We start from the raw sequence: 16,236 nt of genomic DNA, 5'->3' as shown, positions 1-16,236 counted from the left end.
AGTGACCGCATTAATGAGCAATAAAAGGTCCTGAGAGGTTTGAAGTATTGGGTAGAAAAGAGGCCTAGAGAACTGTGACTGGATCATCAGATCCTGAGTCAGCTGTGGGGTGAAGTGGAAAACTGAGTTTGTGCCAGGAAAAATGAAGATACATGGATTGTACCCAATGAAGGCCTACTCTGTGCCAAGCATCGTGTGGCATTCTACATCTACGGTTATTTTTGTATCAACCCTAAATCAGGTATGCACTATTATTTTACCTAAGAGGAACCAAATGCTCATAGAGGCAAGGTGACGGCCCAAGGTTGCATAATTAATGACTAAGCTGAGAACAAACCCAGGCATTCCTGATTCTGGAGCTTGTCACAATGATTTTTTTTTTTTTTTTTTTTTGATTTTCCAAACATTACCAGAGAATGAGCAGAGAAAGTTCTGGAAGGTCCTTTATCAAGAAGCCCACAGGAGATCAACCAATCAGGGAACTGTGCACGAGCTGATTGCATACCCTGCAACCCTCATCCCTCACCTTGCCTTTAAAAATTCTTTGCTGAAACCCTTCGGGGAGTTCAGGGTTTGGGGGCATGAGTCCCCGTTCTCCTTGCACGGCCCTGCAATAAACCTCTCTCTCCTCCAAAAAGAAAAAAAAAAAAAAAAGCCCACAGGAGTAGACTGACCCACTAGCTTCTTCCAAAAAGATGAAAGGGTGGAAGAAAGGAACAAGGCCAGCACCACTGAGAACACACCCACAGCACGCCCAGCCCCAGGCCCTCAGGCACTGTCCCAAGCAGCCAGAGCACCTTGGTGAAGGAGCTTCATGGCCATGCTGTCCAGTTCTTGCTCTGACTCGTTTCTCAGCTGCACTAAGGAGAGGAGGCTCAGCAGCAAAGGCAGGTTCCCCGAGGCTGTGAGAAACAAGGAGAGCTGGTCAGGGGGATTGACCATCAGATCACCCTAAGGTCAGACAGGCACCCACGACCCACCAGCGGTAAATAGTTTGTTGGGATTTACCCCTATTTCCTGTCTTTTTCCTTCTTCATTTAGAAGAGGGGCAACTGACGTACTGAGTGCCAGCTCTGGGTTGGGTACCAGGAATTCATTATTTCACTTAATCATCCTAAAAATCATGTGAAGTAGGGATTGTTATTCCTATTTTGCAGTTAAGAAAACTGAGGCCCAGAGAGGCTGAGTGACATCTCCAAGGCCCCACAGCAGCAGGGCCAGGGCCAGGACTTGAACCCAAATTTCAATCCAGTGCTCACAGTCATTCCACTATGTGTTTCCAAGAAATCTCATGGCTCTTAAACACTATTATTAGTTAGTTGTGGCTTGTCCTTCCCTGAAAAAGAAAGACTCAGCTCTTCTAAATACCCTTAAACATACCTCCAAACCGCCGTCCTCAATCAGAACTGGACCAAGTGAGCCACAGCTCTCTACCTACTTCCTCTTAATTGCTTTGAAATTTAAAAATTCAACTTTCTGAGAGTAATCAGACCAATCCCAGTCTTTCAGTGTCTTCATACTGTACCAAATATCAAGATTCCTTGACTCCAGGGAGTCCCATTCCAGATTTAGAAACCATCCTTTTGGATCTCACCAGGAGCTTCCAATACATCACAGATCCACCCCCTTCCCAGCCCCTGCTGGCTGCTGCTGCCTCCCTGACCTCCCCAGTATTTACCCCTTTTTTCTTCCCAACTGGAGGCTGCCATTCCTGTGACAAACAGCTCTGAGCACATGCTGGGCAGGGTGGGGACATGCATGCATACATCAAACACTCTCACCCATGCAGACATTAAACATAAGCACACTCAAACCACATACACAAACCAAATATGTTGAGCACCCACTCTCCAATGAGAGGAAGGAGATAAAGTTTAGTTTGATGCCCCACTGTTCTGACTTTTCTTTTGCATGGAAAACTCTGATTCTCTCTCCTAGAGCAGACCTCATCAGGGCAGAGATGCCACTTCTGTCTGACCTTCAGGTCAATACGTGCCCCCAGCAGCTGCAGACTGACCTTCTGATGGGGAGGACCCATGTTCCACCAGCAGATGCTGTAGGATCAGCAGGAAGTGGCCTCGGATGAGACCACCCACTTGGACATCCTCATTCCTCCTCAAAAAGGTCCTCAGGACGATCAGTACCTTGCGGGCTGTGTCCACTGGACTGGAATAGATGAGGTCCTGAGCAGGAGAGAAGGAAGCCAGAGCTCAGAGGGCATTATGGTTAGGGACAGGTGGACAGTGAATAAGAGAGGAGCTGGGGAAGGGTCCCAAATGATGGTGTCACAGAACCTGGGGAAAGAAGCACTCACTCAGCATCTACCATGCATCATCCTGTCAAATAAGTCTATCCTAAATAGGAGACAATGAAGGCTCAGAGAGATTATGTGATGTGCCAAACTTCATGTAAGCTAGTAAGTGGCACAATTAGGATTTGAATACGGGTCTCCTAACTCCAAGCCCAAAGCTCTTTCTACTTTCTGGGATGCCTCTCTCTTGTAAATGGAATTACAGGGTCAAGAAGAGGTTATTTCAGAACAGGGGACCTGAGGGTGCCTTAAGGGAGAAGGGGGCGGGGGATGGAGATGTCACAGGGCAGGCAGAGGATGGGTTAGGACAGATTCAGGGTACAGGAAGGGAAGCAAGGACCAGATCAGGCCCTGTCTCTGCCATGGCATCTGGCTATTTCTGCCCCAAGGTGTAAAGGCCTTAGTTTCAGAAGGTGGGAAAGAACATTGCTTTTTATTTGCTTTCAGAGTTATTTTAATGAGGATATGTTAAAGGCAAAGCCAGCAGAAGCCACACCAGAGGCTATCCTACTGATAGCTCCTGGCACCTTCTAGCTCAAACAAGCCAATTCCATTGGACAGGCCAGTTAGGGCTGGGTGTCATGAAACCAAGGTTACACACAGACTCCCTTTCCAGGGAAGACAACTTCTGACACAGAGAGACATGATTACAGGGCAACTGGCCAGACAAATCCAGATGGGCTGATCACTGGGTAGCACAGGGGTGTCTGGGCCTGGCTCTTTAAAAACCTCTGCAGCTGCCAGAGAAACAACTAAAATATTGATGAAATAATTCATATTTTATGGCAAGATGAGAAAAATTAACAAAATTTTTTTTCTACTTGTTTGGGCATCCTCCCTCCCCTTTGGCGTATACTGTGCACCTGCATTAACCAGACCTCCTTAGGAGACAACATTCTTTCTTAATCTCATCAAGGGTCACAACGCACAACTCCTTAGGGGATAATTTCCTTCCTAATCTTGTAAGGAGCCACGATGACCTGTGACGCACTACTTGCTTTGTACATGTAGATCTGGATTGTGTAAACTGTCAATAACACATCATTTAACCATTTGTCTCAAAAACTTACATCACTGTGCTTTGACCTCTTACAGGCAGAACAGTCCTCAGAGCTTTCCTTTTTTTTTTGCCACACCACGTGGCTGGCAGGACCTTAGTTCCCCAACTAGGGATCGAACCCTTTCCCCCTGCAGTGGAAGCAAAGAGTCCTTACTACTGGACCACCAGGGAATTTCCCTCAGAGCTTTCTGAAAGACTGTCTCCTGGGTTATAATCCTCAGGTTGGCTCAAATAAAATTTTCCATTTCTTTCTTAGATTGACTATTGATTAATTTTTGTTGACATTATCAATAGCAATCACTCAATTAGGGCCTGATAATGTCAGGTACTGTGCTGTGTTTAAACTGTAGTTGTATGTTTGTTTATACATTATCTGTATCTTCATGATAACTCTTCCAGGTAGGTGCACCCCGATTTTTCAAATGAGCAAACTGGGACAGATTAAGTAGTTTGCCTATCAAGAAAGCAGTGGCATTGTAAGTTCTACTACGCTATGATTTAATGAAGGGCAGGGATGAGATTGGCTTCATTTTTGTTACCTTGTAGGGACTCAGAAAACATCTCTGGAAGGAAAGGATCTCAGAATGAGAGGGCTAGAGGTTCATTTCCACCAACCTTTTTTACTTTACAGAGTATGAGGCTAAAGCCCAGATGAGGTGTGATTTGCCCAAGGTCACAGGGCCCAAGGCCAAACCAGTTTCCCACTCCTGCTCCTTCACTGGCACACAGCTGCCTGACTGCCAGAGCTGGTCCCTTAGAAACCGGAGTTAGTAAATGTTAGTGCAAAAGGAAGGGGGCTACTTAGCATTTGGCAGCCATGCTGAATGCCAGGGGAAGGAGTGCACCCCACCATATGGGTCAGTGGAAAGGCTCTGGGTGGAGCATGGCCCACTCCACAGTCTCTCCTGTCCAGAGCTGTCCAGAACTCTCTGGGACTGGACCGACCAGAGGGATGTGGCCAAGCAGGGAACAAACAGAGCTGCTGTTTTTTACACATAAACAACCTACATGAAAGACAACGCGTTGATAAGAGTGGCAATTAACAGCTTTGTTTTCACCTGTTAATTACACATATCAAAAACAGAAATTGGTACCAACACATATTTTTAGACTCTTTCCTCTCCTGCGGCTAGAAGCTGGGGAGAAATGGTAGGAATTATATACACATGAACAAACAACAAAGCTGTTCCTTGCTATTTTTTCTTACCACTGATGTTTCTAGGATCTAATTTAGTGAAAAACTCATTAATTTAGGCTCCAGTCATGGTCATGATCTTTATTAGCTATATGACCTTGGCAATTCAATAAGCCTCTGTGAGATTAACATTATCCGGTTCAGAGTCAGTCAATAATCAGTGAATGATAGTCTACCGTGTATAGCATATCACAAGTGTTCCTAAATATTCTTTCATTTATCCCCATGTTATCTCCCTTATGCATGTGAGGAAACCGAAGCTCAGAGAAGCCTTCATCTTCCAGTTGTTAGTGGTTTGTTGTGTCTGGGTCTCTCACTGGCCCATGGGGCAGGGACTAGGTGAAATTCATCCCTATATCCCTAGTGCTCAAACAAACAGCTCTCCCATTAGATGAAACACTGAATTTAGCTGAGTTTACTGGAAAGAACATTAGGGAGTCAAAATCTGGGTTTTAATCTCAGCTCTTGTGACCTTGGACAAATCTCTCTAAACCTATTTCTTCATCTGTTTAAAAAGAAAAAAATAAGATACCATGATTAGTATCTTTCTCAGAAGATCTGAATTTTTCTTTTTTGAGAGACTTAGATCTGTCCGGATCCCTAACTCAATAGGTCAGCAAAAATTTATAAGTACCTGTTATATGTGAGGAATTGACCCTGAATACATTACCTGGCAAAGAAAATCCAGTATCTTAGCTCTGTCCATTGCTACTCTGCCTGGCATCCCATCTTTTCTTCTTTCCCTATGCACTAATGGTTTATTTTTAACCCGTTCCTTCTTCTCCTTTCTTCCCCCTCCAAGGAAGAATTTGAGCCAAAGCGTGAATGTGGCCCCTATCAAGCCAACACGTGTGTGATTTCACAAGACGACAGATCTCAGGGAAAAAGGTGAAGATTTAAGTCTGAGTGGGGAGTGTGTACATGAGAATGTGAATACAGACAGATGTAGGTACCTAAGGATGTGAGATATATAATATGCAGGTGTTATTTCCACCACAGTCACTCCAATAAAGTCAGGGAATCGTGTTTGTTGATGATAAGAATATCAAAGGAACACCCACTCTTCTCTAAAGGGCTATGTCATTCTTCCAGGACTAAGGGGTGGGGAGCCAAGTAACTGGCATTGAAGGCAGGGGTTCTAAAAAGAGTGTCTCATATGCTAGTGTGCTCAGTTTGGGACCTAAAACTAGTAATTGGTCACTAAATACAAATTGTCAAATGTGTAAATAATTTCCTTTTTAATATATATATATAAATTATAGCAGTCATCCCTATAATAATGAGGAAAAAAAGATGGAATTAAAGTCAGTGTGTTAGAAACTGCAGACAGCAGGCGGCTTACTTATCTAACTGATGTACCTGACAGAAATTATAGGAATGTCTTACTTCATAAAAAAAGCAATGGAATATGCAATAAACTCATGACAAAAAAATTCTGGGTATGCCTAAGGGAGGGTGTTGCACATGTAACATTATCCTGAGAGTTATGGTAGAAAAGAGGCTGAGTCCCTCTACTATCAGACATCTTCATCTACGTGCCCCAGGGGTCCCCTATGACATCAAACCCTTGTTAACAGAATATGCTTAAGAGAAGACAGGGAGGCGAGAGGGAATGGTGACTGAGGTCAGCATTTCATAGGCATATCCCCTGGGGATTAGAGAGGCACATATCTCTCAGTGAGCAGACCTCCATCAGACTTAAGAAAGGGTATAGACTTACAGAAACCAGGCACCTGCCAGCCGAAAGCACCTCCTACTCACATGGAAACAGTGATAAGTCCAGAGGCAGGCAGAAGCAGCTGCGGGTGCCTCCTGACCTCAATAAACCAGCTCCCAGAGAGAGAGGGCCCACCATCTCTGAATGTAGAAATGAGCAAGTGGTCACCTACCAGCAAAATGAGCAGGGTGCTGGGGCTGCTTCTGAGCATATGAAACAGGGCTGCTAAGCTGGCGGGAAGGGTGGGCTGCCCAGCAGAGGCGACATCATCCAGCTCTTCACAGATGCTCTCTTCCCAGGAGAACCAAAGTTCCAGGACACGGTGCCCAAACCTACTCATCAGCTCTGGATACAACAGGAATAACCTGAGCAGGAGGGGGTGGTGGGTGTACACTAGGTGCAGGTCCGGGATGCCCTCTAGTAATTTTCTGATGGCGCCAACCACAGCCTGGAGGCAAAGAAGAAAGGGGTAAATACACCTTGCAGAGGACTCAAGAGACCCCAATCCCCAATAAACACAGACAGCCAAGACATAGCGGGAAAAATGTACTGGCTTCTCAGTGCTCCAGGATATCTACACTGGCTCATCCCAGCACCCTCTAGAGAAAAGAAAACCTCACTGTGCTTACCTTATAACAATGGTCCTCAACTGGGGGTGATTTTGCTCCTCAGGGGACATTTTAAAATGTTTACAGACATTTTTGATTGTCTTGATTGGGAGAGTGCTACTGGCATCTAGTAGGAGAGAGCAGGATCCCACTAAATATCCTACAATGCACAGGACAGCCTCCCACAGAAAAGAGTTAGACTGTGCAAAATGTTAGTAGTGCCATGGCTGAGAAACCCAGCTCTATAATGATACCACAGTGTATCATAATTGTCAGCGTGTACTTGTCCACCTCCCGCACTAGACTTGAGATGCTTGAGGGCAGGGACTGCGGCAGATTGATCTGTGCACTTGGTCTAAGACCTGGCACAGAGAAAGCAAAGGGCAGGTGTTCTGAATCATTTATTAACCCTCAAAAACCTCTCTCTTCCCATTGTACATATTACAAAACTCAAATTCCTTAACATGTTATTTTAAGAATTTTATAGTTTATAGTTTTCACTCTTCATTTGGGTCTTTGATCTATTTTGATTTATTTTTTGTGTACGGTATGAGGTAAGGGTCCAAATTCATTCTGTTGCTTGTGGATATCCAGCTGTCCCAACACCATTTATTAAAAAGGCTATTCTTAAAAAAAAAAAAAAAAAAAGGCTATTCTTTCCCCACTGAATTGTCTTGGCATCCTTTTAAAAATATATGGGTTTCAGCTTCCCTGGTGGCGCAGTGGTTGAGAGTCCACCTGCTGATGCAGGGGACACGGGTTCGTGCCCCGGTCCAGGAAGATCCCACATGCCGCGGAGTGGCTGGGCCCGTGAGCCATGGCCGCTGAGCCTGCGCGTCCGGAGCCTGTGCTCCGCAACGGGAGAGGCCAAAACAGTGAGAGGCCCGCGTACCGCAAAAAAAATAAATAAATAAAATAAAATATGGGTTTATTTTTGGACTCTTAGTTGTATTCCATTGATCTGGTTGTCTATGCTAGACATATACCAGAACCACACTGTCTTGATTACTCTATTTTTGTAGTAAGTTTAAATTGAGAAGTGTGAGTCCTCCAACCTTGTGCTTTTTTTTTAAATTTATTAATTTTTTTGGCTGTGTTGGGTCTTCGTTGCTGCACGTGGGCTTTCTCTAGTTGCGGCAAATGGCGGCTACTCCTCGTTGCGGTGCACGGGCTTCTCACTGCAGTGGCTTCTCTTGTCACGGAGCATGGGCTCTAGGTGCACGGGCTTCAGTAGCTGTGGCACGCGGGCTCACCAGTTGTGGCGCACGGGCTCTAGAGTGCAGGCTCAGTAGTTGTGGCGCACGGGCTTAGATGCTCTGTGGCATGTGGGATCTTCCCGGAACAGGGCTCGAACCCGTGTCCCCTGCATTGGCAGGCGGATTCTTAACCACTGCACCACAAGGAAAGCCCTTGTGCTTCTTTTTCAAGATTGTTTTGGCTATTTTGGGTCCCTTGCATTTCCATATAAATTTTAGGATCAACTTGTCTATTTCTGGACAAAAAAAGAGAAGGCAAGGACTCTCCTGGTGGCGCAGTGGATAAGAATCCGCCTGCTGCAACTAGAGAAGTCCTGTGTGCAGCAACGAAGACCCAACGCAGCCAAAAATTAATAAAATTAAATCTTAAAAAAACAAAAGAGAAGGCAACAGGGATTTTGATCAAGATTATGTTGAATCTATAGATCAATTTGGGGAGTACTGCCATCTGAACACTATTGTCTTCTTTTTTCCTAATTTTATTGAGATATAATTGATGTATAACATTGTATAAGTTTAAGGAGTATAACATAATGATCTGATAAATGTATATATTGTGAAATGATTACCACAATAAGTTTAGTCAACATCCATCACCTCACATAATTACAAAAGTTTTTTCCTTGTGATGAAAACTTTTAAGATCTACTTTCTTAGCAACTTTCAAATATACAAAACAACATTGTTAGCTGTAGTCATCATGATGTACATTACATCCCCAGCACTTATTTATCTTATAACTGGCCATTAAGTCTTCTGATTCATGAACACAGGTTGTCTTTCTATTTAGTTATGTATTCTTTAAATTCTTTCAATAATGTTTTGTGAGTTTCAGTGATCAAGTCCTTGCACTTCTTTTGTTAAATTTATTCCTATATATTTAATTTCTTAATGCTACTGTAAATGGAATTATCTGCTTAATTTCCTTTTCGAGCATGTTATTAAAGACTTAGGTCTACCTCCCAGCTTCTTTCCACTCCTTCTCCCACATGACCTAGCCAAGCCACACTAAACTAGGCTTCCTTCCTTGAATGGATAGACTGGGTAACTCCCCACTTCTGTATCTTAAATCTTACTCTACGCTCAGCCTGAAAGTTCTCCCTTCGCTACCTCCATCTCTTCCACGAAGCCTCTCTGATGCCACAATCGGACACAACCTCTTGCCCCTTGTGCTTTCGTAGCTCTCAATGGTCCTCCAGCTCCAGGAAGCACTGTAGCTGTTCCCTGCCTTGTAGGAGATCTTTTTGTCTCTCTTGCCAAACTGGTGCTCCCTGAGGGCAGGGAGTTTGTTTGATTCACCTCAACCCTGACAGGGACCCACATGGCACCTGGCACCTGGCACATGATAAGTGGTCAATGCACATAGGGGAGTTATTGTTTAATGGGTATAGAGTTTCAGTTTTGCAAGATGAAAAGATTTCTGGAGATAGATGGTGGTGAGATGGTTGCACAACAATATTAATGTACACAATACCATTACTGTACACTAAAAATGGTTAAGATAGTAAATTTTATGTTTGTGTATTTTACCACAATTTTTAAAAAAACCTGGATAAATAAATAAAAATAGAAAACCAAAGTGAAAAAAAAACAAGTTGTGACTGTATATTGCCATTTATATATTTATATAAGAATTTTTAAAATGCAAAACAATGTTATATATCATTTATGGATTCACACCTAAGAGGGGAAATCTGGAGCTCCTCCATAAACTACCTTCTAAGTCTCCACACCCACTGGTAGATGGGAAGAGAGGGCCCTCAAGAACCAATCTTGCCACGATTATTAGTCTTGAAGCCATCAGGACTATTCCTATTGTGTCCTTTTCCCCCATTTACGTCAGTCACCTCAGAAAGCCCAGAAATTTCAGGTCACCCCCATATGGCTCAGGACATGCCCTCTTTAAATCTCATCTCCCACTCTTACACAGCTCCACAACCCTTCCACGTGCCCTCTAGAACTCACTCACAGTTATCAGCAAATTCCCTATGTCCTGTACCTCTTTGAATATTCCCTTCACCTTGCTGCTTTGATTCTCTGCCAAAAACCTCTTTTGCCTACAGTCTCTCAAGGGAGGCTATTTTCACTCCCACTTCCCTAGTTCGAAAACCTTGGCCTCTAAATTCTCTTACTTCCTCCTTCTAATCTCCTCTACCAGCCTCAGCCATTCATTCCCACGGTCATGTATCTAGACCTTGTCATTATGAAGAACTGCACCCTCCCAAATAATCCCAATTTCACGCATCCCATTTTACCACCACCCCTCCTATCTTTCCAGCTCACTCCCTCTAGTATTTCAATCCAACAATTCTTTGACCCTCATGAGAACCAAAATCTTTGAAAACATCCTTTTATTTTCTCTTATTCTCATACTTCACACTGGTCCATCATGAGATCCTATGGCACCAACTTGAAAATATATCCAGAAGCTGACAATTTTCACCACCTACTCCACTATCTCTTCCCTACATTATTGCTGTAGCCTCCTAACTGGTTTCTGCATCCTCACCCTTGTACTCCTCTGTTATATTGTCCTAGTGGCCAGAGTGATCTTGTTTAATCCAGCCATGAATTAAACCATGAGATTGTATGAGATCATCAAAGCAGTAAATTTAGAGAAAAAAGAAAAGCAGTCACAGACTGAGCCCTGAGGTACTACAACATTTAGAGGTCAAGGCGATAAAAGAGAATCAGCAAAAGACACTGAGACATAACTGCCACAGAAGTAGGAGGAAAACTAGGAATACCCGGTATTCTAGATGCCAAGGAAAAGCCGTGTTTCAAAGAAAAGAGATGTTGTAGGTAGGTCAAGAAAGATGATGACTAAAATACTAACTATTGGCTTTAGCCATGTATCTGTTATTGGTGACTTTGACAAGTGCATTTTCAGGGATATGGTAAGAGTGAAAGCCTAACTGGGTAGGATCAAGACAGGATGGGAGAGCAGGAATGCCTGAAGCATCTTGTGATACTAGAAAACTCAAACTCAGGCTTCCCTGGTGGTGCAGTGGCTAAGAATCTGCCTGCCAATGCAGGGGACACGGGTTCGAGCCCTGTTCTGGGAAGATCCCACATGCCATGGAGCAACTAAGCCTGTGCACCACAACTACTGAGTCTGCACTCCAGAGCCCACGTGCCACAATTACTGAAGCCAGCGCACCTAGAGGCCATGCTCAGCAGCAAGAGAAGCATCGCAAAGAGAAGCCCACGCACCACAATAAAGAGTAGCCCCCGCTCGCAGCAACTAGAGAAAGTCCACGTGCAGCAGCCAAAAATAAAAAATTAATAAATAAATATATTTATTTTTAAAAAAAGAAAAGAAAACTCAAGCTCTGTGTCAAAGATCACTAAGGTTGTGTCAAAAGGACTTAGGAGCAACCTTGAATAGGCTCCCACTGGCCAAAGACAGGACGATTTGATCCTCAAAAGGATAATATAGTGGATTGAAACCATCAAATATTTTTAAATCGATGAGCTCATAATGATACTAAAAAAATCTCTTTGGTCACTTTTAGAGAGTGCTAGGCAACCAACTCATTTTTTTTGAAAACTGGTAATTAAAGGGAAAGAATCAAACATTGACTCTATGCTTCCTATACAATCTACCATTCAGAGTAACTGAATAGTTGGTGAGAGAAGTTTCTTTTTATACAAATAGTCCAGTTAATAAACAAAGAGAGAATGACAGAATTAGGATATTATATTTTGCAATCCCTAACGAATTAAAGGATCTAGGGAATGATCAACAATGGCTGCTAATACCACAAAAAGAGAGACAATGGGACATTATACACCTACATCTGTCTTACTTGAGAACACTTGCACTTCTACTATACCTTCCTGATTCCATTCAAATTAAACCAGGTCTGCTCATGTCACATTTGCCCCAATAGTAATTTTTTTAAAAAGGCAAAATTAATAGCCAGTGAAGGAAGAGAGTCCTTAATTTGAGGCTGAAGAGTCCACATCTAAGGAATAAAAGCAATTTTCAGTGGAAAAGGTGACAGATCCAGTGATGAATCAGACATAGTCCTCCACCCCTGAGAGTTTATAAAGAAGCTAGAGAGAGAAAACTTGTAACGTATAACCACCTTCAAAGCAATCCAAGACCAGCCTGGTTAACAATGATCTGGGTGCCGGGAACACACTTTGTTTGATAAACTGTTACCTGGAGACACCTCACACCTCTTTCCTCCTGCATAAACCAGAGGTGGTACTAAGAAAAGAGCCTTGGGAGTTGGTCAAGTCTGAGCTGGAGTCCTGGTCACGCCATCAATTAACTGTGTGACCTAGCAAAAGTTATCAATACTTTAACCTAAGTCTTGATTTTCTTATCTATAAAACGGAAATAATAATCTCTGCCTCCCAGTACTGTTGAGAGAATTGGCTAAGTTACAAGGGCTATGTATATATCAGCACTCTATCTTCCCCCACTCCCCCAACACACACTCTCTCTCTGCCACCCACCTTCTCTATATATACATCATCATAGTCTCCCAAGGAACCATGATGTGAAGAGGTACAAGAGGAGGAAGAAAAGCCCCAGGCACTTTGGTCCATACCTCATCTAGCGCACCGTCTTTGTCCTGGCAGATTGCAAGTAGATAGATGGAAGCTCTGAAAACCACCAGTGGAGGGCATTCACCCTGGTCCTGCAGAGACAGGAGGAAGCTTCGCACAGCCATGAATAACTCTGCCTCTGAGACAAACCTGTCAACCAAGGAGAGTCTGAGTGAAAAAGGCAGAGATGGCTGTCCTGCCCGGCCACGTCCTCCCTCAGCCACTGTCCTTCTGTCCCAGCATGTCCACATTCTAATGACACCTTGCACAAAGAGTGTGTTGTATATATTTAACAAAGCATCGTCACACATGCATAGCACATAGTTCTGTGCTTTGTGCAAGGCTCTATTAGAGGCCAGAGACTCCTCACTCACACCTAGAAGGTAAAGCATCAGGCAGCTGGACCGGCAGTGTTAAACAGAAGGATGCTGCTTCTGGGGTTCAGGAGGCCCTGCTTTGGCAGCCAGTCCACCTTCTCGTATTTATCATTAAACATTTCTGTGTTCAATGGGCTACTTTCTGGGGGAGGGAGACGTCTATACTTGTACATGCAAGGGAGAGGAGGAAACTGACTTCACTATATACCCTCTTATATCTTTTAAATTTTCTACCCTATGTCTCACCTATCAGATTAAGACCCCCCCAAATTAAACATTTTTAAATAGGTAATAGTAAATGCAATGCAGTATCCTGGCTTGTGTCCTAGAACAGAAAAGGAATGATAGACGAAGAACTGGTGAAATCTGAATAAAGCTTAGTTAATAGTATCGTACCTTCACATATATCATCAAATGATTTTCAACAAGGGTGCCAAGACCATTCAATGGGGAAAGGACAGTCTTTTCAACAAATGGTGCTGGGAAAACCAGATTTCCACACGCAACAGAATGAAGTTAGACTCTTACCTAACACGATATTAAAAAAAAATTAACCCCAAATGGATCCACACTTAAGACCTAAAACTATAAAATTTTTAGAAAAGAACATAAGGCAAAACTTTCTTGACATTGAATTTGGCAATGAATTCTTGGTTATGACAACAACGGCATAGGCAATAAAAGAAAAAATAAACAAACTGGACTTTATGAAAGTTTAAAAATTTTGTGCATCAAAAGACTACCAACAGGGCTTCCCTGGTGGCACAATGGTTGAGAGTCCGCCTGCCGACGCAGGGGACACAGGTTCGTGCCCCGGTCCGGGAAGACCCCACATGCAGCGAAGCAGCTGGGCCCATGAGCCATGGCCGCTGAGCCTGCGCGTCCGGAGCCTGTGCTCCGCAACGGTAGAGGCCACAACAGTGAGAGGCCTGCGTACCGCAAAAAAAAAAAAAAAAAAAAAAGACTACCAACAGAGTAAAAAGGCAACCCACAGAATGGGAGAAATTATTTGTAAATCATATATCTAATAAGGAATTAATATCCAGAATACATAGAGAACTCCTAAAACTCAACAACAAAAAAGCTGAAACAATCTGATTAAAAAATGGAGAAAAGATTTGAATAGACATTTCTCCAAAGAAGATATACAAATGGCCAATAAGCACATGAAAAGATGCTCAACATCACTAATCATTAGGGAAACACAAATCAAAACTATGAGATAACAACCTCATATCCATTAGGATGGCTACTATCAAAACAAAAACAAAAACAAAAATAAGTATTGGAGAGGATGTGGAGAAATTGGAACCCTTGTGCACTGCTGGTGGGACTGTAAAATGGTATAGCCACTGTGGAAAACAGTATGACATCTCCTCAAAAAATTAAAAATAGAACGACCAGATGATCTAGCAATTCCACTTCTAGGTATATACTCAAAATAATCGAAAGCAGGGACTCAGGGAGATATTTGTATACCTATGTTCACAGCAGCATTATTGACAATATATAATAAAAGGAAGCAACCCAAGTCTCTATCGACAGATGAATGGATAAGCAAAATGTGGTATATACATGTACAATGGAATATTATTTGGTGCAAAAAAGGAGGGAAGTTATGACATATGCTACAGCTTGGATGAACCTTAAGACATTATGCTAAGTGAAATAAGCCAGTCACAAAAAGACAAATACTGTATGATTCCACTATAATTAGTACTAAGCATAGTCAAAATCATAGGAACAGAAAGTAAAATGGTGGTTGCAGGGGCTGGGGGCAGGGGGGAATGGACTTACTGTTTAATGGGTATAGAGTCTCAGTTTTGCAAAATGAAGAGTGCTGGAGACGGATAGTGGTAATGGTAGCACAATATTATGAATGTATTTAATACTACTGAACTGTACAGTAAAAATAGTTAAGATGGTAAATTTTATGTTTGTGTATTTTACAATTTAAAAAATTGGAAAAAATAGTAATGTGCCAATGTTACTGTCTTAGTTAGATAAATGTACCACAGTTATGTATTAGGAGAAAATGGGTGAAGAGTAACTTTTCTGTAAATCTAAAATTACTCCAAAATAAAATGTTTATTTAAAAACTAAAAAGAAAATGGATAATAGCCATAATATAAATATTATGCTACCAAAAGAATAAGGTAGACCTATTAATACATGTAGTAGCATGGAAAGATGTCCAAGATATACTGTTAAGTTAAAAAGCAAGTTGAAGACCTTGTATTATATCCCATTCTGTATATTAAAAAAAAAAGTATATTTGTGTGTTTTTTGTTTTGTTTTGTTTTGTTTTATTATTATTTTTGGCTCTGTTGGGTCTTCGTTGCATTCTCTAGTTGTGGCGAGCGGGGGCTACTCTTCATTGCGATGCGCAGGCTTCTCATTGCAATGGCTTCTCTTGTTGCAGGGCACGAGCTCTAGGCGTGCGGACTTCAGTAGTTGTGGCTCGCGGGCTCCAGAGCGCAGGCTTGGTAGCTGTGGCGCACGGGCTCGGCTGCTCCGCAGCATGAGGGATTTTCCCGGACCGGGGCTTGAACCCGCGTCCCCCGCACTGGCAGGTGGATTCTTACCATGTGCCACCAGGGAAGTCCCTCTATTCGTGTTTTTTAACACACAGAAGAGTTCATGGAGGGTACCTAATAGTAGTTAACTCTGGCAGGTGTATGGGGAAGTATTTTACGTTATAGCCAATCATTTTTCTTGAGTTTTTACAATAAGCACGAGTTTTAAAATAAGAAAAAAACTTTTTATATATATATAAATTTATTTATTTATTTATTTTTGGCTGCGTTGGGTCTTCGTTGCTGTGCAGGGGCTTTCTCTAGTCATGGAGAGTGGGGGCTACTCTTCATCGCGGTGCATGGGCTTCTCATTGCGGTGGCTTCTCTTGTTGCGGAGCAGGGGCTCTAGGTGCGCGGGCTTCAGTAGTTGTGGTGCACAGGCTCAGTAGTTGTGGTTCATGGGCTCTAGAGCGCAGACTCAGTAGTTGTGACGCATGGGCTTAGTTGCTCTCCTGTCCAGGGCTCAAACCCATGTCCCCTGCATTGGCAGGCAGGTTCTTAACCACTGTGCTACCAGGGAAGTCCAGAAAAAAACTTTTAAACTATCTCATGGGTCAAGTGATGTTCAATGAGGGT

At 42.9% G+C, this 16,236-nt stretch overlaps 1 protein-coding gene across 1 annotated transcript in view; it reads right to left on the bottom strand.

The window, feature by feature from the left end:
• The window catches only part of MEI1 (meiotic double-stranded break formation protein 1), a 65,152-nt gene that overhangs the window by 17,197 nt on the left and 31,719 nt on the right, over nt 1-16,236 (bottom strand). The window contains exons 19-22 of the mRNA XM_067698242.1: nt 12,710-12,857; nt 6,456-6,731; nt 2,018-2,183; nt 798-902 (exon numbers count right to left, since the gene is read on the bottom strand). Of these exons, the coding sequence (XP_067554343.1) occupies nt 798-902; nt 2,018-2,183; nt 6,456-6,731; nt 12,710-12,857 (695 nt within the window). The remainder of the gene's footprint in view (nt 1-797; nt 903-2,017; nt 2,184-6,455; nt 6,732-12,709; nt 12,858-16,236) is intronic.

This window comes from Pseudorca crassidens, chromosome 11, assembly GCF_039906515.1.
Source record: "Pseudorca crassidens isolate mPseCra1 chromosome 11, mPseCra1.hap1, whole genome shotgun sequence".
NCBI lineage: Eukaryota > Metazoa > Chordata > Mammalia > Artiodactyla > Delphinidae > Pseudorca > Pseudorca crassidens.
Note: the sequence above shows the minus strand (reverse complement) of the source record. Positions and strands in the feature narration are given on the sequence as shown.